Genomic DNA, 25,252 nt, shown 5'->3' with positions numbered 1-25,252 from the left:
TCTCCGACTTCTGCGCAACACGATTTGACGCTATTTTACATATTCTCTGTACATATTTGCAATGATTAAATTAAATTGCATAAAAATTGCGTCTTTAGCGATGTACTTTTGAAAAAATCAGCCGAGTGATTCTTCACAATGTTCTGTCTTTGATTTTGCTGTATATTTTTAACGACGTTTTCATGTGTTTCAAATTTTTCAACGAATGAAAAGTGCTTAGGCCGTTTGTCGTCTCTGCGCTCAAAAGCCTCGAGCTTTTACTCTTTCGCATTACGTCTCATTCAACAAATTTTCCATCCGATGCATTCTTTTTGTCATCAATACGTATGTTAATCGATTCTGAGTAAAACGCTTTTCAAGTATTCAAACTACCTAATCGTTGTTTTCGATCAGTCGTTGTACCTTGCAAAATAATTATGACGACGCTTGTGATATATATGTATATACATCTGCCAAAAAACGAAAAAAAAAATACAGAATCGAGATTTTTAACGTTTTTCGAGGAAAAAAAAAAAATAAATTCATTGAAAGATTCGTGACAGTACAACGATTAGACGAATGTTGAATTTCTTATACAAGTTCAATATCAGACTATATAAAAACTCGTTAGGATTGGTAAAACCGTTGAAAAGTACCGAAAAGAGTGAAAGAGAGATCGATTTGTTCAATCTTTTTTACTCCCAGTCTCTCTCCTTCTCTCTCTCCTTTTCTCCGAGGGTCTGAAATTGACAAAGAAGTACCAAAGAAATAAAGAAAAAATACCAACATCACAACAACAGTAAAAATTCACATATCGCGTAATCACGTTTCATTCCTATTCTGATTACGATTTCGCATTAAAATATTATTATTTCCACATTGTAATATTTTCATCAGTCGCACCAGCGACGCCTGGTATCCCATTCGAAATGACGTTACAAATATATCTATACACATATACGTATATGTTACAATGGCGAAAGCTTCATCAGGTCCTCCTTGCAGTCGGCGTTGCAGCATCCCGGAGATTCGGCGATGTCGATAAGACTGCCGCCGTTCGAGTCGCTCGGCGATGAGAGGGTGCAGATGTCGTTGAGAAAATCAAAGGTCGCTACCGCCTCGCGTTCCTTGTCGCCGTACCTCACGAAGAAGTCGTCCCGTCCGATGATCGAGGGTCTCGCCGATGCGCCCCAAGCCGACGGGATGCGGAGGACTCGTTGGGCCTGGGCCGCGGAGGCTGGGAAACCAAGCAGCAGGTCAACATGCCTCAGACCACTCTCTTGCTCTTCTATACCGGCTCTAGCGGACACAGGGGTAGCTCGGCTTAGCCTTCAACTAGTTATCCGATTTTTTTTTCCTTTCTTCGTATTTTATTTTTCTTTTTTTTTCCAATTTTCAATTAATTCTTTTTTCTCATTCGTCCCGAAACTGACACGATCATTATTCCTCCACGGAGATGTAACCCCGGGTGTAATCCGAATCCCGCGAACTCTTGTCATGGAAATTAATTTCAAACCGACCGTCGTCGAATAATATTCAACAATTTTCAAATATCAAAAACCGAACTCGAAATCTCTTCATTTGTTTTTTTTTTTTTATTTTTTTTTTTTCTCCCTCATTTACATCAATCAACCGATTAAAATTCATCGAACTTTCGGCGTTATAATTTATAAATTTTCTAACCAACGCAATTTTCATTCACCTACTGACAATTATTGTATTACGTGTTATTCGACTTTTGAACGTTTTAACGAAATTTCATCAATCTTAAGCTTCAAAATTATGATATTTTTTTTCTTTTCTAACAAAATTTCGTACATTTACTTTGAAATATAATTTTCTGCGCAAGCTACGAAAAATTTTATCAACGAATCGGTTACATCTCCGTATAATCGAGGGGTTAACAAGAAATCTGCGGTTAGTAGTATGCGTATAAGTATACAGTGAATACGTGAGGAACAAAAAAAAAAAAAAATAAAAAAAAAAAATGATTTCCAAAGATCGCATTTGTTTTTCGTGTATAACATCGAATACGTGTACAATGATTATTATTGTTATTATTATTATTATTATATATGTATATAAAAGCCAAGTCAAGTTCGACACATACATACATATATATATATATAGAGATAAAGAATTTACTTCGACGCAACACGCGAGACATGATCTTATCGATCGTTTGACTTTTAATTTATTTATTGAATTTTTTTTTTTCGGTACGGATATATACGTATTATCAAATGAAAACGTCACGATCAAAACGAGTTAGAGAAATTGATCATCACTAAGCCGAACTACGTAGCTTTTCTTGTGACAATCAAAGCAGAGCGCGCAGGAGGAGCTACCATCTGAACAGAAAATACGAGAGTGGCTATGTACAGCGATAGCAGCTTTTACGAGAACGATTTTTCATCCAGTTAACATTTATTATCATCGAGCAGATATCTCGATAGTCTCGGCTTTGCAAGAATGACGACGCCGTTTCGTTTGACGGAAACCTCGTCGTATATTATGCAATTATCGCCGGTTCATCGGAGAATCTACGACTTAAAATTAATTATCGATGCGATATAAAACGCAAGAGTCTTGCTGATAATAATTTCGGTATAAGGAATTTGCGACTGACGATTATAGTGTGGTCAAAGTGAAAAAAAAAGGAAAAAGCTCAAGCTTTCGTTTGCGAAAAGTCGCCTTTCATTTACACGTCGCAAATTTCTTTCACCGGAATTACGATATGCGAGAGAATTTCGAATAGTCAATGGCTTTCGAAGCCGTTTAGGGTAAAAACACATGCTTTCTCAGATTATTTTGAAAAATTGACCTCCGGATGCAAAAGTGTCGATTAGCAAAAAGCGTGTATGTTATACATGTATGCCTGCGAGAGAGGATTCGGTGTTGAGATTAGCAGTTTTTGATTATTCAATTTTTCTATTTAATTAAACAATTAACGCAAAGTGGGTGTCACGTTATCAGAACGACGAGTAAGCGGTGAAGAGGAGCAGATTATGAGGATAATCATCGAAGCGATAACAAATAAGAACAAAGAAAAAAAGAAAAGAGAACGGAAGAGACACAAATAAACCAACAACGAGTCGAGATATTCAGCTTGATTAATTCCGCAGCGTGAGTATGAATGGAAAATGATGAAAAGTGGCTTCGCTTATTGTTAGGTCGTTGATTTAAGCGGAAAACAGATAACAATAGTGATTATAAAAAAAAAAAAAAAAAAAAAAAAAAAAGAGAAACAAGGCGAAGGGAGGTCTCAAAGCTAAGCGATTTCAACCGATTTCAAACAACGTACAGCAAGTTTCTAGTTACCTTTCTTTTGACGTCGGTACCGATGGAGCCTGTGAAGATGACGATAATCGGGTGGCTCGTCGCCGGAATCACTTCCGGCTGATCCGCTGCTGGATGTCGCCGATGAACTTTCGCTGCTTGCCAACATAACGTCGAGCAGATTCGCCCTGGCCTGAATATTTGTCGATAAAATTATGGAGATTAATAAATTCACCTTCCTCAGGGATTCCTGGAGCCCAATTTTTCCAACGCATTTCAACTCGCTCGGCGGGCCTTCGAACCTACCTTCGGATCCGTGAAGTCTATGTCTCTTTCCACGTGGACCCAACCCGTTGGACAACAGCAGGCGAGATCAAGCTTCTCGAGGACGGTCTGAGCCGCGTCCTGAGACGCCGGATGGTCCTCGCCCTTCCGTATCATCCTGTTCAGCTCGTCTATCACGTCCTTCGACGTTGCCCGCTCGTGGAAACTCAACGTACGATCTCGACCCTCGACCAGAAGCGGACCTCGGGCTGGACTCACCTTTGAAAATGAGAACGCAAAATTTTCAAGTTGACTTTGAAATTAAGAGATACTAGTTTCGACCCGATATTGAGCTTCGAAATTTCTAGTTTAACTGCGCTCTTCACTGAACAGATAACTTCGAAACCGTTCGTACGATTGTTTTTTTTTTTTTTTTATTGAGAATGATTGCACCAGTCAACGCCAATTTTGAGTCTGGATTATAGATAGCAAATTTTTATTTCCTTGACGTGATTAATGAAAGAAAAGATAGTTTTATTAGATAAAGTTTACTTTGTGTGTCAACCTGTTACTACCTGCTGCTCATACTATCAACCATATTAAGATTTTGGTTATTATTCGATGTATAGAATTGAAATTTATTCATTTAAATATAAACTAACAAAAAAAAAAAAAAACTCTTGACACGTGTTTACAGCTCCGAACTGAACTCTATGTGTTATACATTACAGACGTCTTAAAATTCGTTAAGATAGCGAAAAACGTCCTGGAGAAAAGAGACTACATTAGATATTTTAGTTTCGATGATAACTACGAGTGAGTTGAACTTGGAAACGTCTGGTTTCTTCGTTTCCGATGTTAGACGATATCGTAATGACGTGAAAAGTGACTGCAAGCGGTGATTTTAGTCACTCGTTAAAAGTGTCTCAGCTTCAACGATATCGTAAACCATTTTTCCAAACTTCACAGCTCATTGAAATAAAGATAAAACTAAATAAATGTCACGTGTAACCAATAATTTGAATAATTGTTGGTTAATTGAGAACCTCTCCCTAATACGAATATCAGTTATTCAAAGTTGCGACTTGAAAATCAATCTCGAAAACTTAACCACCCTTCTCTATCAACGGAAACGAAATTTGATCGAAAAGGTTAAAAAATTGATCTACCCGAAAGATAGACTCATTTCTGTATAGAAAATCACAACCTCGCGAATCGGGTGGAGTTTTCTCGCGATTTCCGCGATTTCCGAAAGACTTACGACGGTACTGGGGGTTGAGGAGGTGGCCGCTTCCTCGTCCTCTTCGGGAACGGCGCCGAGTTCGGAGGGAGCTACGGTTGTGTAGGAAATTCCACCGTTGCAGGAAACGGTACTGATGATCCTTTCATCGGGCGCCAAAGACGGGACCAATATCTGCTCGAGAATATCATCGCCTGGCTCCATTTCCACGGAATTTTCATGACCGCCGTTTTCCTTGTCACCCGAGCCCGACTCGGCTGTTTCGTAAACTCGCTCGTTCTGACTTACGGCGCAAGCTGCGATCGCTGCTTGAACAGGATAAAGAAAGAAAAAAACAATGCAATATAGCATTTGGTTATGCACCAACTGCAGTGCTCCAAAACTTTTCATACATGTTACACAAGATATGCGCTGCTGGATAAAATGCTTAACATTTAAAATGAAAAATGCACAATACAATTTACGTTTAAAATGCCTATTTCAAATGAAACCATTTCAAATGTTACCAAGAAGTGGAGACACGAGGAATCCTGATAGAATATCATGGAGCAAGATATGGAAAGACAAGAAACTCGTCAATATTTGTATCGTGTTTTTGAATCCCATTCTACGATACTCTTCGACGCCTGATCGCGATCTATAAAATCCTTCCGGACTTCTCAAGATCCCTGAGAAACACTGACCTTCGTTTGGATTCGGGGTTTCGTTGCAGTTAGCAGCGTCGTGATAATAATGCGGTAATTCCGCCAGGTACATCTGTTGCTCGGCGATGAACGATAGAACGTTCTGGAGGGCCTGTTCCCTTTCCGGAGGTTTTCCCCCCCTCGAAGAGGTACTCGCGAGGCTTTTAGTGCTCTCGAATTTAACCAGTCTGTAAAAATCCCGGGTGAAGTCGGTTCCGACCGACGGAGAGTCCGGATCGTCGCTGCAGCCGGAAAGAGCCGCGGAAGATCTTTTGCTGGAGTTTTCCGGACCGCCTTCTTCGCTGCTCCAAGAAGCTCCGGGACTCGACGCGTAAGGCCATGGTCCGCTGGTTCTCGCATCCATGAGCAGAGCCACCTGGTTAAAGCGTTCCAAAAGTTACTCGCCATGTTGGGACGAGTCCTTTCCACCTCGCCTCGTCTTCCCGCAACTCACCAATTCACCGCCCGCTCGGTCCGCCAGGTAGCTTGCTCCGTTCCACAAACACTCGTTCGCGTCCTCCTCGAGCTCCAGAGGATTCTGCTCCTTTATCGCCGGCAAAGCGGGAGTGATCGCTGGTTCCTTCCACGTCGATTCACCCTGGGCAAGGTCCTCCGTCGACAAGGAAAAACTCCAATCCTCAAGTTCAGCTCGGTCGTATTCCAGCTCTAGGAGATCGCGGTGCTGCTGGGCACTTCTGGTGTCGTCCAACCTGAATTGGTTTCGTTGTTCGTTTAATCATGTTTTCAATATAGGCGAGCCTTATGACGACGTTTCGGAGCTTCTTTAATATATCTATGGAAAGCTTTGAACTTTCTAGTAAAGAAGTGAATGCAATCACACGAAGTTATCACTAAAACCAAACTTTTGAAGGATCCCTATCACCAATCAATGTCAGAATTTTTCATATACAGTACAAAAAAAAAAAATCTTCACAGCGTGAATGATCTCCACAATCAACGATCTTGAATCGGAAGTATATCCCGTAACCTATTTCCTATGAAATTAGGCTTTAAGACAATTAAATACATTCCGGACATATAATGTTACCGATGCAGCAAACGAGGACTAAAATCTCGTCATTCGACGTTTGCGTGCGTCAAAAAATGTCCCAAAAATAATTCAAAGTAAACCAACGCATCGTGACTAGTAGCTTTTACCCACCTCAGCCACTGCTGGACGTATTCCGCATCCCAACCCTCTTCTTCTACGAGAAGAACGGACGAACCAGACGGACTTGCTATATTGTAGGGAGAAAGGCTGGCGGTGGTGGTAAGTTTCAGGCAAAGATGACTGTCGGAAAAGCTCCGCATCACGTGCTGATAGGGTAGTAGATCTTTGGTTGGTGGATAGCTGTGCCTTGGGTTAATTCCTACGGTTAGATTTAAGGGTAAAAAAAGTACATCCGGATCCCCGGCGTCGAGGGTCACGAGACGAGCGTCGGGTGAGACGTCGGCTTCCGTTTCGTCCGTGGCTTCCTTCAGGTCCTCCAACCCTCTCGCCGGTTCTTGTCGGGTTCCTTCGCCCTGAACGTCGCTCGACATCGTCGAGTAACCCTCGTCCCTGTTCCCACTCTCCGGACTCTCGCTGCCCTCTTCTTCCGAGGGTTTTTGACCTGGCGTGAGTAAATGAAAGAAAGACAATTTTGAAAAGATCTTTAACGAGGTGGTTGTGAACGAATTAATTCCTCGGATTTTCCAGTCCACGAAAGGTTCGAAACCATTCGGACCCCGCAAGTTCAGGATCACAGTTATCTTGCTGGCTCCAGAGCTTCCGGTTCTCAGTGTCCGGACAACTTCAACTCACCCAGAGGCCTGGCCCTGCGACATTTGGCGGTGGCCATGACGGGGATCTGAAGGTTCAAGGACCTCGGTCGCGTAAGCGGAACCCAAGCGGCGTCGAGGCTCAGGGCAGCGACCAGAGCGGCGGGTCCAGCCTCAAGAATTCCGTGAATGAGATCGGTGGGACTTCCGGGACTTGTGGCTTGAGCCAGGAGTCCAGAGAGCGCCCGATTCTGGGCTTCGAGTTCGCGGATGCGCCTTTGAAGAGCCCCGATTTCCTCCCTCAGACCCTGAAATCAAGAGGAATCTGTATAAAGGAGACGTGCGACGTGTGCGATGGTTGGTTTGGTGATGATATTTTGGCGATGATCGGCTATCGACGAACGGTTAAAGCTAGGGTGAACCTTTTGGGAGAGCAGGGCGCGGACGACCTGGTTGGCGACGTCATCCAGACACCGTTCGTACTGTCGACGTTGAGCGTCGGCGTCCCGCGCCAGAGCCGCGTGCTCGGTCTCGAGGTTGGCCAGCCTGGCTACCAAGGCGGCGTGGACTTCACCGGCGCAAGCAGCCTCCAGACCCCGAAGTTGACCTCGAAGAGACTCACTCTCGAGCTGGAGTTTCGATATCTGGGCTTGGTACTGGTGCACTCGAGCCTGCAGACGGAAACCATGGAGGACTTAGGGTCTAGGGGCGGGTATAATTTATGACCAAGGACCGCATGCAGTATTAGAGATGGGTGCACCAGTGAAAATGCTGAATTGTCAAACTCTGAGGTAACGGTTAAATCGATAATCTCGAGTACTTTAAGGGATTACACATACCTGGGTAGGTCAAAAATACCGATTTTTTAAAAAGGTGGTCATTCGAACGTACTATTCTTTGAGTCTTTACCCTGGAAATTTTATAAATTCGCAGTATTCGCGAAGTTGTAGCGTTTTGTAAGCGATCGGGTGAGCAGCGACGTGGGCATCAAAATAAGGAAGAACGAGGTTGACGCGGCAAAAAAATAAAAGATCTAATGGAAGCGTCGACATCTCAGAAAGATCCGTCATACGGCCCAGGATTCGACGATTTCTTGTCAGTTTAAAATAAATCAGTTATTTCATTGCGAGTGTAAGCTGTACTCAAAACTTTAAACGCGCCTTTCTCGAAACGGTGTTTTCGAAATCGGTACCAGAAATATCTCCGCGACTACTGAACCTATCGAGATCTAGTTTTGCACAGTTATGTTTCACACAATAATCTAGTACTTATACAGCCGTTTTTGCGATACCTGGCATAGCTTTTTTTCTCATCATAAGTACTGAACAATTTTTAGGTAAAAAATCGCCTGTGTTTTATTCCAGAGACTGCCATGATCCGAAAAAAGGTAATTTATAAATTCCGGATCGATAAGTACTGGCTTTATCTATCTACTTGAAGAAATAATTTTTTCCTTCGGATAAAAAATGTCGGGGGTACGTCTGTTACCGCAAACGCTATCAACAAAAACACGTCCCAAAAAAAAAACGATAATAACGGTTTTACCGTTTAAAATAGGTATAGGACGATTGTTCAGTAAAATTCAGTTTTATACACGAAACAAATTCTCCAACATAACCCTAGTCTTAGAAGTTCAAGGCATATGCAATCCCTTAATACCGTAAAATCACTGAACAGTACCCAAGTAACTCTAAAGGGTTAAATTCGCAATTGTCAAAGTTCGAAATAGACTTTTCGTCGAAATTGACTCCGAAATTTGTCAATCAATCAAAATCCGCGGTAAACGCTTCATTCGAAATTTTTCCACCATATTGGGGTTAAGCCCTTACACCAGACACGCAAGGGTTGATAACGCGGCTAGTTTCGACCGTTCGGGATGACTTACTATCCGCGAGTCTGACCATCTTCCCACTAACTAACGTTAATCCTGAACTTTGATAATTCGAAACTCGAACCCTCGCCCCAAGAATTCATCCAGGAGGCAGTTTTCCCCCTGGAATCGAGATACTGAAAGAGTTTTCGTGTTGCAGCCGTTAAGTACCTACAGAGGGATGCAGAATAATGGCAATGCTCTTTCTTACACCTTGCACGGGGTGCGATGCCTGATATATTTTCTGCACTCGGTGCCGCTCTCGCTTGCTCGCATCGCGCTTAACTGTAATAACAAGACAACGTCGTCGGTGCGGGGGTTGTCGGTACCATTGCGGCGGTACGTGGAGCGTTATTAGGAGAAAGACGGTTAGCGTTAAATTAGGGTATATATACGAAGCTGTCAGGGACAGGGGTGCTAATAGTGGAAGCGTGTGCCTGATTTATAACAGGCGTACCAACCGACCCGAACTCTCTCCCGATTCCAGCCCCTCGCTAATGTCTTCGTCCCTGCAGACTAGGGGAGAGCCTCGCCCCTCATCGCGACACATTGGTGCACTTCAAAAGAATTCAAACTCAACCTTCCTCCGTCTCCGCGCGCTTTTTCTTCGTCTACGTGTTACGAACACACGGTGGCGTACGGCTTCCTGCCAAATGGCAAGGATCTTAATTAACGCACATTCCGTGAAATTCCGAACCCCGCTTGATCAAAACTTATAAAGAACGAGGCGTGGTGGCAACGAAAAGGAGAAAGGAATTGTTATCTTCTCGCTTTTTTCGAGCCGATGTGCCCCATACGTCTACGCCTCTTACGAAAATTAGCGTCTTTCACATTTCTTACGAAAACTATCACGTTTTAATTACTGAAATAAGGATTTTCTGAAGATTTGTGCGGTGTGCGGGTCAAAATAAACGCGTAAATATCCTCGAGATTGCGTTAACGATGCGTACCTATCTCAGAAAAATCTATGCTTTTTTTACAGGTTCTTTACAAATGTTTAATAATTATTCCAGATTTTTTATCAACATAAACACCAATTGGTTTTATTATATGTACATCGACTAGTCCTTAACTAAACTATCCGTAATCTTGCTACAACAGTGCGACAAGTATCGAATCTCATCGGAGATGACTAAATCAGTATTTTTGGATTTTTATACCCAGCAACACTAGACTCTTACCAATCTGTATTAAAACGTGTTATTTTTCGCATTGAAAATGACAACTGTTTTTCGTAAGAGGCGTCGATACACGAAGGTTCGAAGATACGGGAACGCGGAACATGATCGATAAGAAATTAACGAGTCTGCTCGAGGCAGCGCCGTGCGGGGAAATTCGAGGGACGGGGAAACTGCAGCCGTTATCCAAAATTACGACTCTTTTGGCGTGAAACCGCGCGTGAACGCGATAGCGTGAATTTATTACGCGTTACGTTGTGCCGGCCGACGTTACCGGCACGGCCCGTTAGACGCAGAGGATGGCATTGTCCTTGCGGGACATTAAGTTCGACGCCCGCCGCAAAGCTTCACATCCGCGAAATCTGCCGATGACAGGATTTCATTCGCAAGTTTGCTCGCCGTTTCGAGTGTGTTCGTTACGCCTCGAAATCACGCACGTTTCCATTGGGAATAATTCGGAATCTCGCGAACCTCGCGACACCTGAAATCTTTACGAGAATGAAGTTCGTAACGTTAGATACTGAAACGATGCATGTTTAAGAAAAATCGCTGCTTCGCATCCCGGGGAATGTCAGAGACTTGGTAAACCGTTATAAACAAAATATACCTTGATTTTGAAAAACCAACTATACCTGAAAGTAATTTTTAAATTTACCAATAACGTTGCTAACTTCAGCCTGATCAATTTTTAACGCGATCATGCAAAAGCTCGATCGAAAACTCTGGTAATAAGGTCTTGAAGAGTAAACGAAACTTGGTAAGCTGTACGAAAGTGCTGAATGATGAATTTCATTTGCTTATCGTTAGTATCCGACTGATTGGTACTCGTTTACCAGTCGAATATCACAACCCGGAACAAGAAAAGATTTGAGCTTTCGATGAATCTTAATCGATCGAAATTCGAAACAAATCTTGTGATAAATATCATTGCCGTCTCCTCCGCATCGGATGTGACCAATTAGGGATGGAATCAACATCCACGAGTTGCCCGCACAAATCATCCCGTTTTTCGCGACCGAGGAGAGTGGTAAAATTGCACTAAACTACGTGTCCAGGTGGTGTTGTAATAATTAGGCGAGTAAACGAGATCGCCGAGCGAATTTCTTTCGAGAGACTCAATTAAATAAACGCTTCAATTATACACACGTGACTGAATTAAAACGTTGCAGGCGACTGCAACTGCATGTAAAGCTGTAAATGGCTGCCGGTACCTGGTTAAACATACGTACATGGGTATTATAACCTAGTATAACAACGTATAATAATTGCATAAAGTAGCAAAGCCGGTTTCCGCACGCTATGTAATAACTGCAAACTCAACGACGTACTTCATCCATTATTACCGACTGTTTCTTCTTCGCTTTTCTTCCGCTTTCTCGTCTTGGTAAGTTTTTTTTTTTTTTACTTTTTTTCTTCAATGGCTTGCATTAAACGCGCGACGAGAATGTCGAGCGGTTATACGGTAGAGTAAAATTCTCCGCGATCAATTATTTGACGATAATTAATATAAAAAAAAGGCGATAGCAAAATCAGGCATTCAAGTTTTGTCGATTTTAATATAATCGCATCTTACGATCAAACGTATCGCGCGAAGCGAAAACATGAAATGTGGGTAAAAATTGCGATTGCACGAAGCGAGATACGTGAAACAATAAAAAGGAGAACGTAAGTCGAGTTGTGATAAAAATGAAGAGAACTGTGGTCTGTTTTCAATATGTGGCATCCTGCTTTCTATACCAAAAGATCCTCCCAAATGCGTATTTCATGTTCCAACGTATGATTTATCGGACTGTTTTTTTCCTTTCGCGAAACATTTCTCCCTGCAGTTCTAATAACAGTATAACATATCATGGGCCACCGATAGGAGTGTTCTTTTTCGAATGATCATCCCATGCATCTCGAGCCTCGAAATATGCACCCCAATTCTGATCCCTGACTTGAGCGTAAGCTGCTGGTATATATCGAAAAGGAAAAAAACTAGACTATCATCGTGTGACGGAGTGCAGCGAATGGATGAAAGTATGCGAGTAGATTTTGTGTCTGCATAAGTTTACATATCTCACCTCGTAAGATAGGGTGAGAGCAGTTTTTTCCTGCTTCAGCTGTTCCGCGCGTTGTTTCTGCTGCAAAATACCTCTGGCAGATTCCTCCATCCTGTGAAACAAAAAATGAGGGGAAAAAATCAGTGGTTAATATGCATCGATTATCAGTGAATAAATGGGAGAAGAATGTGGTTTTTTTTTTATTATCGGGGGGATCGAACGGCGGCTAATTATTCCTCAGACGACGTCAACGACCTTTTGCGTAATCCGTGCGTCGTTTGAGCTGACCTTACGTCGACGTCGAGACGGCGACGTCGGCGAGACTTGGCGGGGTGAAAACGGAGCCGATGTTTGCTTTAGCAACAAATTATTACACATTCCCGACTCTGCGCAACTTCTTCCCGCGAAATTGCGGTGCATCGAACAAAGCGAAAGAGGAAGAGAGAGAAAGAGAGAGAGAGAGAGAGAGAGAGAAAGAGAGAGAGAGAGAGAGAAATGCGTTTATTCAACATGTTCCGGAGCGATATACCTCCAAAGAACGACGCGAATGTATAACAACGTAAAAACATATTACAAAGTATATAACATTTAATTCAAGTCAAGTCTATGCTGATTACAGAACATTGTGCTTATCGTGACAATATTGCTGAAGCTAGTCAACTATAAGCTGAATCAAAGAGGCAAACTCAATTAAAAACCGTCGCATTGACGCGTCATGACTGTATCACGGTGTTCCGTCGCGTATAATTACCGCATTAATTGTATGCCCGAAGGCGAGGTTTCCATTCGTATACAGCGCCTCGCAATATGTCCTGCTGAAGAGCTGTTTGTCGCCGAGGTGTCGAGAACGGGTTTGGGTATCCATTTCCTTGAGAGTAACTGGGAAAGATCGCGATACCCTCAGTCTGGATAATCACTAATTAGCAATGTTCCTGTTCATAATGCGATCACCCCTAAAGTTTGGTAGTAGTCGAGAACTCGGCTCCCTTGTCTCTCACTCTCTCTCTCTCTCTCTCTCGCTTTCTCACTCTCTTCGAAGTAATGGAGACGCCTTCGAGCCGTCTTCGGAAGCCTCTTCGCAACCTGGAACCCTGGGTGGCAACGCCCTTGACGTCCACGTGTCGCTTTATACTCACCCGACTCGACGCCCGGAGGATAATTAGCATCGTTAACCAATTACCGTCCGCTTTTTCGACCATTCAAGTGGTTCCTCATCGGCCAAAATCTCAGCGTTTGATGCCTCCGGAGAGGCTACTTCTGGTCAGATTACAATCATCCTTATTTTTTATAATTGGTCGATCGATGAGGAAGTTCTTTTGTTCCGGAGGGAGGAGTTTTTAGGGAAAGAGAATCTTGAGGAGGAGGTCGCCACTCGTTCGGGGATTGTGATTTGCGAGGACGAAAAAGCTACCGCGGTGTAATAATATATCCTGCGTAGAAAAGATGCAGCGTTCGCATCCTTCGGGAGTAAGCTCTGTACGGTATGAGGGAGGAATGACGAGTGGCTGGATTTTCGATTCTGCATAAATTACTCTTCTATACCTGCATATAATGTATCACGAATGCGAAGAGAGAAAGAGAGAGAGAGAGACAGAGAGGGAGAACAATGTCTGGCAAATAGCAATCATAAGCGCAAACAGCCGAGTGGCTCGTCAGGAACCCTTGCACCCTCCCTCCCTCCTCCACCTCTTCCTCCTCCTGCTCCTTCTCCTTCTCGTCCTGCGGAGAATGGATACTCGCTGCGGGGAAGCCGGCAAAGCCTCTTTAGGATACACGCAATACGAGAGAAGACAAGAGAGTTGCTCCAGAGACAAGAGGCAGGCTGCCGGGCTTAGCTCCGAGGCTTCGAGGAACCCAAGAACTTCTCCAACCCACGTCGGGCTCAAGGCTTAAGGTTACCTACCGCAATGCTTTGACTAACAAGATGTCCGGGATCCGTCGCGACGCCTCGGCGGAACAGTTTCTGCAGATTTTCCCGCCTTCCCGAGTCTCTCTTATTCGCTTCTAGGGCGAGTGAAAAATAAAAAATCGTTTCATTTTCCAAGCTCCAAACGTCAAGTCTTACTCTTCAGCTCGAATTTTCGATCTAATTTTATTCGACTAAATGTTTGCATAATTTTAACGATTAATCTCCAAGTTAGTACTAAAGAATACTCTTATCACCGTGAGATAACATATCGAGGACTTTGAAAGGTGTGGAATGTATGAAGTCTTGAGTAAACGTACCACAAAAATCAATGTCAATCGATCAATCCAACGATGAATAAAGTTGTTCTAATTTTCAAATTCAGAATAAATTGATGCAGAGGCTAATATATTGAAAATTTGAAACTCGATAGAAGAAATGTACAAAAAAAAAGTCAAGTGCAGCGAAATTATTTACAACATTTTTTGTCTCGTTGATTAGCCTGTGATGAAATATCAACAATTATTAAAAAACTGGTCAGCTGAGAATTCGCAGAGTGTATTTATATTCTCGAGCTGTGTAGCAATTTGTTTTTATTATACATGTAATCAAATGTGCCCACTGGAATCAGGAATGCTCTACAAGTTCTCAAAATGCGGCAGTTTTCGGGAAAAAGGACAAACAAGGCTGAAAGAGTTGGGCTTCAAGCTATTTTCGCGAGCGGTAGGTGCAGTTTCGTATATAAAATGCAGGATCAATTTTGCAGAGAAATTTCGTCTACGCGGTTGGTATGCGATGCGGTTCGGGCCGGTAGTCGTAGTATTTTGCGGTATCGCGGCAATAACGACCCTCGTCGAACCAATTTCCCCTCAGCACATGGCTGCTACCACCGGCACCGACTAACCATTCCACTATGATTTACAACTATTGCCGGCCAAACTCGATTATAATGATTCAAGAGCATATTGACCTGAAATATGATCACTATAATGCCAACCTATAGTTATCACGTGTCACCGAGGTGCTGGCCGCGTTTCACCTACGTAACCATATGTTCACTTCGCTATGTTTCATCGATGGCTGTAGAACTCGATAGAAAGGTGAGAAAACAACGCAAAAGCATTGCTCTAGTATTTGAATAGAAAAATTAAAATAGACAGCTTGATAAAAATATTTTTGTCATTATTTATCGTTGATGTGAAACGTGGTTGCGCAAATTAGGGTTTCGTTGTTGCACAACTTTTGAGAAACGTCTAAAACTATAACTTGAAAGGTTGTTTCGCTATTCAAAGAGTAAAATCAAGAAACGGAACGAGGGAAAAAAAAAAGAATGAGATGTGTTGAAAACGAAGAAACAGCAAGAGACCCACGTAAAAACGGCGTCTTCTCCTGCATTCTAATCTTGTTATTCGCTTGGCAGATATTCGATTTGAATGAAAAGCGATACGAAAACTTTTACCGGTTACTTCGGAAAAGCAGAAATAACATTCTTACAGTATCGAGTACGGTACGTGACAACCCCGTGTTCACGCGAGTCGGAATGTAAAGAAGGTAAAAAGTATTCTTCTTCCGACTTACGTTCCAAGCGTTGTCTCTTCTGCTCAATCAAACTTTCACGTACCCGTGCGGGGCAAAAAACAAGATAAGCAAATGCCTCGACATCGTTTTCGCATTTTGATATCACCTACCGCGATGCACTCTCCATAAGAATCCGAACACAATTTTCTCACTCTCGTTTCTCAAATTCTTGTAAGAGAAAAAAAAAAAAAAAAGAAGAAGAAGAACGATAACGATAACGAAACAAAATGTCGTCTCTTAACTTTACCACGAGACGAATAAATCAGAGGAATAATTTAATCTGAGAATTTCCTAGAAAAGTTTTCGCCAACTTTCGTCAGTTCTGCTGACGTACGTAGAATAAGAACATGCACGGAAACAGGATGCGACGCGTGCCTGTATGTGTGTTCGAAACGCGATACGGAGACGGTAAGGAGGCCGGCAAAGATTCAAATCGAATGTAGGGCGAGTGATAAGCTGAGGGTGAATTCTGCGTCGTAAGGAAAGGGAAGGGAAAAAGGAAGAGAAGAGAAGAAAAGAATTCGACACCGTCGCGATTCGGCGTCGCGACGTCTGGCGCCCAGTGAAGAGAAGTTCGCGCCGAAACCGCCCATGAAAACAAACCGTTTCGCGAAAACGTGCCAAGGACGAACGCGGATGGAATCTCTATTCCCCAGGTCATGTTGTTGCAGTTTCGAATACGTACGTATTTCTGCTTGTAGTTCGGAGAACGCGGAAAGTTTGCGAGGACGACGGAAATTCGTCGGATGTTTCGAGCTTGTTATTTGCGGATATAACTTTTCTATTGCATTGTTTTTCGCTTATTTCTTTTCCTGTTTCTTTTATCGTTGCATTCTTCACGTAATACCAATTCTCTTAGAGAGATTCGAAAAAAAGAAACTAAAGTTATCAACAAGAGCTTCGATATCGATTATTCGTTGCAACAAACCTTGAAAAATTTAGTATGATCTTACAATTTTACCCCGTGGTAATTTGTTTTGCTTGGAAAATTATTCTTTGCACTTTATTTTCTCCAAATAGTCAATCGAATAGTAATAATTACGTATTCAAAGACGACGAAACGATGATGGAAAACATTGTCATGGTGGAATTTTACAGAATTGTCTTCTGAATAAAATCAGATATCGATATACCAGATTTTTTACCGTCTTAAAGCTATTCGAGACGTCGGAAATTGTTATTTGAAATGCAAAACCTTTTATCGCACTTAAATTTTTAAGCGAATGAGCGTAGCGTAAGGATTTGTTTATAAGTTGTTGCAAGAAACGTGTGACCATCTCGTTAGGAAATGCCAAAAAAAAAAAAAGTATTGATTTTCAACTGACTTTCTTATTATGTAATAAAATCTGAGAAAACGCTTCTGTATAAAGTTAATTAACCCAAAATGAAAGAATCGAGTAAGTTACCGCATAAAAATTCCACCTCGAGCGTGATGTATAACCTGTTATATAATTAATGAAGGGAAAAACTGTACGCGTGATCGGTTAGGGTATTAGGATCGATGCGTGTCAAGGATCTATTTCAAAGCTCAGTTCTAATCACGCCACCTGCAGCAGCAGCCTCGAAGAAATAACAGTGGATTTGTATATAATACCGGTATACCTATAATACATCTTTACGACTGTTGATTATATACATAAAGTATAGTATATTATATAAGCGTGTGTATACATTATTCCATGGCAATCACGAATCACGCGATAACTCGTGAAATGATAAAATATTTCACGATATTATAATATAATCGTGTGAATGTGGTATAAAATTTTTTCGACGTTGTAAGGAGCTGACCATTATTATACATTACAGTGTATGATAAATAAACGGAAAGCGATATGCTATAAATAGCGATAAAAGCCGGGTACTGCGAGAATCGGTCAAATTTACGATAGCGAAGTTAGTAACGTTGTCGTAACGAAACATTGGGAAAAAAAAATTCACCATTTTCTTAATTTTACAACGAATTTTAACGAACTGTATTTTGTTTCATTACGGTTTACTGAATTTCAGACAATTCCAAAAAACGGTGAAACAAAGATTTCACCTCGGCATGAATCTTTACGATAACGTTACCAACTTCAATATCGTTTAAATTTCACCTTAATTCTGAGAATTGCGTCGAGTGCAGATTACACACCTCGCATATTTGAGATTATACTGTACGCGAAAAAGCTTTTACAAAAGCCGTAATACTTTTTCAACGAAACTAAGGGTAAGAATGTTCAGCGCCACATTCCCGTAAAACTGTCAAGTTTTACCAAAAAAAAAGAAGAAAAAGAAAAAAAACGTTATTGTTTTCCTTCGTTCTCCTTCTTCCTCTCGCAAAAAATCGAGGCAAAATCGTATGAAAAGAATTTTTATCAGCCTTCGTACATAAAGACGTAAGCCTGTCAGGTATCCGCAGCTCGGAAGCGTAACGCGTTTATGTCAGCGCAATAAACGCGGGCATCGCGAGGGACCCTCGGAGTCATTTCACCCCCGTTGTGTGGGCGTCGCGACGCCGCGCTTCCTATCCACCTCACTCTCCCTCCCTCCCTCCCTCTCTCTCTCTCTCTCTCTCTCTTCGTCACGAGCTTTTCCCATAAAGCATGTAATAAACGATGCCGTATTTGGCTAATACAATGAAATGGATATGCCACTGCGCGCGAGTAACTGACCGTCGTAAACTGTCGGAAGGGAATAAATTTCAAAACGAGGACATGCCGATATCGCCGAATATAGATGGATCGGTGAGGGAGAGGAGGGAGAATGACTGTGAAAAATACCGGATCGATACGGTGGATTATAAAAATTTTCTACATTCACTCGTCTTTGTGTTATCTACAGGTGTACTTTCTCACACTCTCTTAGTTTTCACAACTCCAAAGCAGAATAAAGCGTAAAAGTACAGCGATATTGCAAATTCGAATTATCGACTTTTGAGAATCTAATGTAATAAAAAATCTCTGGGTTTTCGTTCAGTCGATAACGCAAGAAAAATCTATGAAGAATCAGCAGTCAGATATTGCAAAGGAATAAATGTTCAGTGTGTGAAATTTGCGTGGATTTTCTTTTGTCAGATGATAAGGACGCTCCTTTTCTTTTTCTTGACTGTAAATCTAAAATTACACGCCGCAATAATTTTCATTATAACTTAACACACCTCAAGATTTTTGGTATTTAAACAGATTATTTCAACAAAGTGGATAAAACGAATCTTGTAAAAAACATTTCGTAAGAGATGATTTTTGAAAAATTAATTCAACATACTTGAAAAACGTGCTATTAGCCGTTCAAAACACCAGTTTGAATTTAATCAGGATCCGAATAATTAACGTGTAAAATAAAAAAATTCACACTTTGTGGCCTTACGCAGGGAATTATTCCGGACATTCTGAATCGGATTTGACAGAAACGAAAGAGAGAACTAATAAGACACACCTATAGATTGCGTCGCAAGTTAGGAGCAGCCTGCCGTGATTGTTAATTCACTGGATAATTGTGTTGGATCTCAGGAAACAAGGGTGTAAGAAAAATCAACTGCTGGCAAAGGGAATAAATGTTCAACATTTAACGAGAAAATCGTCCACTCTCTCATCGTCCAGCAGGGTTACGACTTGACGCAGCTCTCCTGTCGAAAGAAAAGGAGAAAAATATCCAACGCGTCTAATATTTCCTAGCACATACGTGTATAAATATATATATATATATATATATCATTAGCTTTCGACCTAAAAAAAAGAGAAACGGAGAGAGGAAATGCAAGACGAAAAGGTTGAGAAGGGAGTAAAAAAAAACCTCGTTTTTATCGTCACCTGATGAGTTCTGGAATTGGATTAGCGAGCGTGGCAGACAATTATTATACAAAGCAACCCGAGAACGAATAATAACTTATCCGAGGAATTTCGCGGTATAATAAGACGGCCGAGGCCAACCAACCCTGTAGCTAACTGAAATTGCTCTGCAGAACGTTAATTGGCTGGATAAATTTTGAGAATTAGCCGAACTCGACGCCGCAGGTAAAAGCACGGTGAATTCCCGCGCGAAACTCAACGCGGGCCGAGAGAACGAAAGATAATTTTTTGCAAAAACTTTTGGCACATCACAAGACGGTAATGCGGTAGATTTTCCTAAGCATATTGTAACTCTTATTATCGGATTTGTAAATCTCGCCACGATTGCTTTTTGTATTTAACTCCAAAACAAAAAAAAAAAAAAAATTTAAAAAAAGTGCTGTCCGTATATCGTAAAATTAATATAATATACGTTTTTTTTTCTCCCCGTGCACACGCGCATGTGAATCGGCGTACACGTATCATTGTTTTCTTTCGCGCACTGCGTGCCTAGAAAATGGATGATTAAAATCAAGCACACAAGCACTAGCATATTATTCATACGCAGATGTTACCGTCTGGCAGTTTTGCCCTGCATCCACCCTGCAGCGCCGACAATCTGCGTGGTATAATCAAAACGGCGCGCAATTTGTTTCGCGAATGGCAAAAGCTATTTACCCTGAGCACCGTTATTCCTGCGGTCGCCATAATTAAACTATCGTTCAGCTTTAAATTGGATTTTGGTAGAAGGCGTCTAGCATAATTCGTTCGCCTGCTGCAGGCGGATTGCACACCGGCGAGTTATTATTAATTATCTCAGAGCCAACGCCTGCACACTCTGACACATAAAACTTTACGCATTTGGATTAACGCGTAAAATATATTATAGTTTTCGGAGCAGAAGCTATGAGAAAGACTTAAATATTTGATTCCAGACTTAACCGTAACGTTCACTTTTTTTTTTTTTACTCCAAAAGTGGGACGAAAGTGTCAAATTATTCCCTCTTTAATCTTTACCCTCATCTGTGGGGAAAAAGTAGCACTTTTCGTTTGCGGGAAATATGATCATTAATTAATTAATTAAAAACGATCAAATTAATTTTTCAGCTTGTTTGTATAAACTTTCGATTATGTTATAGTTTCCAGATTAATAGATCACACTTACTGACAAAAATAAAATCACTTTTAAGGCAATATTATTCTCTTGTTACGCAAAGCATTATTGCAAACTGAGCTGCAGCTGCTGCGGCGCAGAATGCGATCATTCGCTGCCCGCGGAATTAACGCGATGATCAGTTATCCCCTGCAGGCGCAACGTGCAGAATTCGTACTGGATTAATAATAATCACCACTAACTAGTGGGACATGCACAACAGCCATCAGGGACTCAGTTTGGTACAACGATACCTGTAACAGCACGAGCTGCAGGATTTAATATATTCCTGCAAGCTCAGTCCACCCCAATCGGATGCAATTTTTTACCGTACGCACTCTCAGGAAAATATTTTAGACGACGAAGAAATATGCCATTGTGAATTGACAGAAATACAGATTTAAACACGCAAAAAATAATATTAAACGAAACAAGATTTATTCTACTGCTGTAAATAATGCTATACCGAAATTTCTGATTCTTCTAAACTGATTTCTTTTCACCAAAATGACATTATTCGATGAATTCGAATTATACAGAGACTAAGAAGTATTTGAACATCGATTAAATCTCCTTGCCTGGGAATAAAGAATAAACAGGAAAAAAAACGTTAGGTAACGTTTTATCGAAATAAAAAATCTTATAATAACCGGTGAAACATGCGTTCCAAACTTTGACCATGGCTTTATCGGCATTAAAAAAGTATAGCTGAAATACCGTGGCTGTTTATTTTTCAAAATAAACAAAAATCCTGTAAGAAATCAAGGCGAGAAAAAGGAGATAAAATTTGATAAGAAGAATGTGCTCGTACATTCGCACATGTACTCGCCAATGTAGGATTAAGCGGTAAATAGCCTCGAGATTACAGCGATTCGCTGCGCAGAAATTACGCATGTCGCGTGTATCTGATAGTAAAGCGGTATTAATTACCGTCAGCAGCGTTGGACACGGAGGTTCATCGAGAACGCGTACGTTTCGATTTGGCAAATGAACGTGTGAGATAGCCCGGAGCAAGTTCATCGAGGCGATAGAAACACACAGGGGGCTAGTTGACGCGAACTGGAAGCGAGGCTTCGACTAGATTGCCCGGCTTGACGAGCGATCGCGTTGTTTGCGTAAATGATTAATTACAATAGGAGTGTACAGGTATAGATATAACGATGTTCGTAATCAATGCGCTCTCGCCGCGCCAATCTAGTCAGTCAACGTGCAACGTCATGAACGTCATACGCGAATATCGGCAGAATTTCGAATTGGGGGTGCGAAATCGGGGCTGCTGACGGACAGCGCCTGTTCAGCACGAGAACGGTTATTCGCTAGCGAGAAGTCTGTTTCTGAATTTACCCTCCTCCTCCTCCTCCTCCCCCACCATTTTCGTACTCACGATGTATATAACTTTTAAGTTCCCCTTCGGAGTGATAAGGTTTTTCTAAATAATGCGTTCAATTGAAATATAACGCTTGATTTTTTCCGGTACATCGAGAATTATTTTTGAATCCGAGACACACGTATTCAGATTTTTGAACAATTGTTATGAAGAAAAATAAAATACAACGAATATAAAACTTAATGTTTTGGTTACAAAGTGGAAGAGCGTTAGTTTTAAACGATACTAGATAAATGAAAAAGACTTACGATGTCGTTTTCTACTTTCTTCCAAACTCCTGTTCAATCTTTTTCTCTAAGTATGCTTAAAATTACCACAAACGACAACTAGTCAGAGTAGATTAATATTTAAATATCAACGCTACCATCAATACATATATCTAACAAAAAAAATGCCTTCTAAGAGATGAGCTTTTTCCATTAGAATCAAAGAAACCGGATGAATTCTTCGGCGAAGAAATCGCAGAACAATAACACAATTTATCTGACGTAGTTTAATAACAATTTAACTTGTCAACAGTTGAGCTTCGGTGTGTAAATAAATTCTTTTTAACGATAAAGACTTTTCTAATTTATTATACAAAACTTGATAAGTGCCATCCGCGGTGGCACTTTTCAAACCTTTGATTCGTCACGTTTTTACTTTCGACTCACTTTTGACTCGACTAACAGTGAAACGCGGAAGTAAATTTCGAACACATCCAGCGAAAAATAAATGGAGAAAAAAGTAACAAGTGTTTATTTGACAATATCGGGGTTGGACACTCTTTCGGAACCCCAAAACCTTCATTTGTACGCAGGCTTGCAGCGGGATTGTGACACGTCGTATTATTCGAATGATTGTTCATTCGCAACGTCGATTGTCGTGACGTCATATCCGGCCCCGTGTAACACGTCGTGTAAAACACAACCGGCATATTACGTAGATACGTTCGTTTAACACCGGTGCGTATTGTGATCTTCTCATGTTGGTCGTCTCACGTTGTGAATAATTCGACAAAGCATGTGTCGGAGAGATAGACGATGGAAACAGATAAGAATTGGTCCCCACCAATTGTGGGAAAAATTTGTGTACAACTTGAATAATGAATAATACATGTGGTATAAGATTTCATTTTTGTTCGACTGTTTCCGAAAGTAACGTACGAGAAAAGTCGGAAAGTAATGTTTAAAATCAAACGGCGGACAGTATTGAAGAATTTTTTCAAAAGTTATGAATTTCACGGAGGTAACAAAAGAGAAGGGATTTTAATCAACAGTGCAGAAAAAGAGGGACACGTCAGGTTTTTTGGTCAAATATACTTTGTGAAATGTAGAATTTACTCAAAGAACGGTGAAAACTTTTTGCGAATACCGGGTGGGATAAAAAAAATGCGAAAGACCAGAAAGTAGACGGAACGAAATCCCAAAAGTTAAATTGCAAATAGTAAAAAAAGAAATTAAACAAAAAAAAAAAAACGTAGAAAGATCATAAATACGAAGAGTTGGCTCGTAGAAAAATTTAAAACGAAAACGCAAAAATGTATAAATTAATTTATATCGAAATCTTTTTCCTCTCGATAATAGGCAAAATTACGAAGAGCAAAATATTGAATGGTAAAAATACCGAATAGTTAAAAAGACGATTTTTCATATGTAAGTATCGTGCCTTTTTTCGAAAATTTACGAATCCGAAAAATAAAGTGTCACCCCAATATAAAAATACACCAATATCAGACGCAATATATGTGCGTGATTGATCGAGTAATCGCAGAGCTTTCAGTCTGGATAATACGAAGTCGGAAGAAAAAGAGGATGAGGAAAGAAAATATTCCCGCGTATCGTATTTTTCCTCGAGACGTATTCTTATTAAACACGCAGGATCTGCTTGGTGGTAGTTTATCGCAAAGTCTCGGCAGCGCAAATTGTCATTGATGCATAGATCGTGCGGTTGTGCGTGGCGATCGAACGATCGCTTTTCCTCCATCCCTTTTTCCCCGTTTCCCCTCCGCGTTTGATTAAACCTTAAATGGCTATATCATCCCGACGAACTATCCGCAGCCTCGTACTTACAGTTACTACGGGTTGCCGATTTAGTGTATTCAGTGTAGACGACCTTTTTCCGAGACGCGTGTATCGGCGCGGATCGATCGACGAATTTTCTTCCTTTTTTCCTTCCCCCCTCACTCTCGTATTTCGTTTCTTCATTATTTTCTTCTCCGCCTTTCTTTTTCTATTTCCCTGTACTTTCTTTCATTCTTCCTCAGACTTCCCATAAGTCTCTTTTTATGGGGAAGAAAGAAAGCTGCCACCAACGGTGGATTATATGTATATACCTGTATGTACTAGGGTGACCTTTAAGGCGTACTTATCGTGGCTGTAATGAGATGAAAATGAAACGTAACAAGTTTTCTGTCTTGGAATATTGACATCTTGAATTTCAAAAACAACTGTGAGAGGAAATTTTGTGATAAAATGAGAGTGAAAGTTTCGACGAGCATTCAGTTCTCCGAAAAACCGTAATTCAAGATTCGAAACTTGTAAAAAATTTTATTCTGTCAAGCTCACTTCAGGGGTTCGGATTCATGAAATTCAAAACCTATTCTGGTTTCTATAATCTTTAATTTCACCTCGTGTGATTAATTTCCATCTTGAAATTCTTTTTACGTAAATAAAGCAGCTGACGATAAAGACGAAAAAAAGTAGTTGGATGTATAATTTGAAATTTCTAAGATATACGTTCGAGCTTTCGTTAACCCGTTCCTTGATTTTCGGCTAGAATACAAGATGCGAATAAAGCTCCACAGGTTGCGGCGTACGTGGGTATACGTATATAACATTTATCAACTTTATTTGCGAAAGCTGCACAGTAGGGAATAATTAGAGGGTGAGCAAAGGCACATTAGCAAATGTTTAACCGCATGAAAATGGAATTACTGCCTGAACCCTTGAATCTCTTGTCCACATAACTAATTATGTGCCTAATAGTACGTGGGTGTATAAAGCGGCCGAGCTTAAAGTATCTACCTTTTATATATTATACCTATACACATATATACATATATGCCTATATATGGCGCAGAGAATTTGCATGAAATAACATTCGTTCGGACAATGACGTTCGCGTGTCAGGAAAACGAAC

At 41.1% G+C, this 25,252-nt stretch overlaps 1 protein-coding gene across 8 annotated transcripts in view; it reads right to left on the bottom strand.

The window, feature by feature from the left end:
• Nucleotides 1-233: 233 nt before the first annotated feature.
• Nucleotides 234-25,252, bottom strand: part of LOC124305314 (uncharacterized) — a 167,726-nt gene continuing 142,707 nt past the window's right edge. For 2 of the 8 annotated variants that reach the window (XM_046764575.1, XM_046764584.1), the window contains 10 exons: nt 12,318-12,408; nt 7,629-7,877; nt 7,250-7,514; nt 6,608-7,058; nt 5,900-6,155; nt 5,446-5,821; nt 4,784-5,076; nt 3,565-3,801; nt 3,301-3,451; nt 234-1,216 (listed from right to left, as the gene is read on the bottom strand). In XM_046764575.1, the coding sequence (XP_046620531.1) occupies nt 948-1,216; nt 3,301-3,451; nt 3,565-3,801; nt 4,784-5,076; nt 5,446-5,821; nt 5,900-6,155; nt 6,608-7,058; nt 7,250-7,514; nt 7,629-7,877; nt 12,318-12,408 (2,638 nt within the window). In that variant the 3' untranslated portion in view covers nt 234-947. Of the gene's footprint in view, nt 1,315-1,539; nt 2,331-3,300; nt 3,452-3,564; nt 3,802-4,783; nt 5,077-5,445; nt 5,822-5,899; nt 6,156-6,607; nt 7,059-7,249; nt 7,515-7,628; nt 7,878-12,317; nt 12,409-25,252 lie in introns of those variants that run through there. The other 6 variants (XM_046764576.1, XM_046764577.1, XM_046764583.1 and 3 more) reach the window with 6 other exon arrangements.

This window comes from Neodiprion virginianus, chromosome 5 (genome assembly GCF_021901495.1).
Source record: "Neodiprion virginianus isolate iyNeoVirg1 chromosome 5, iyNeoVirg1.1, whole genome shotgun sequence".
Classification (NCBI taxonomy): domain Eukaryota; kingdom Metazoa; phylum Arthropoda; class Insecta; order Hymenoptera; family Diprionidae; genus Neodiprion; species Neodiprion virginianus.
Note: the sequence above shows the minus strand (reverse complement) of the source record. Positions and strands in the feature narration are given on the sequence as shown.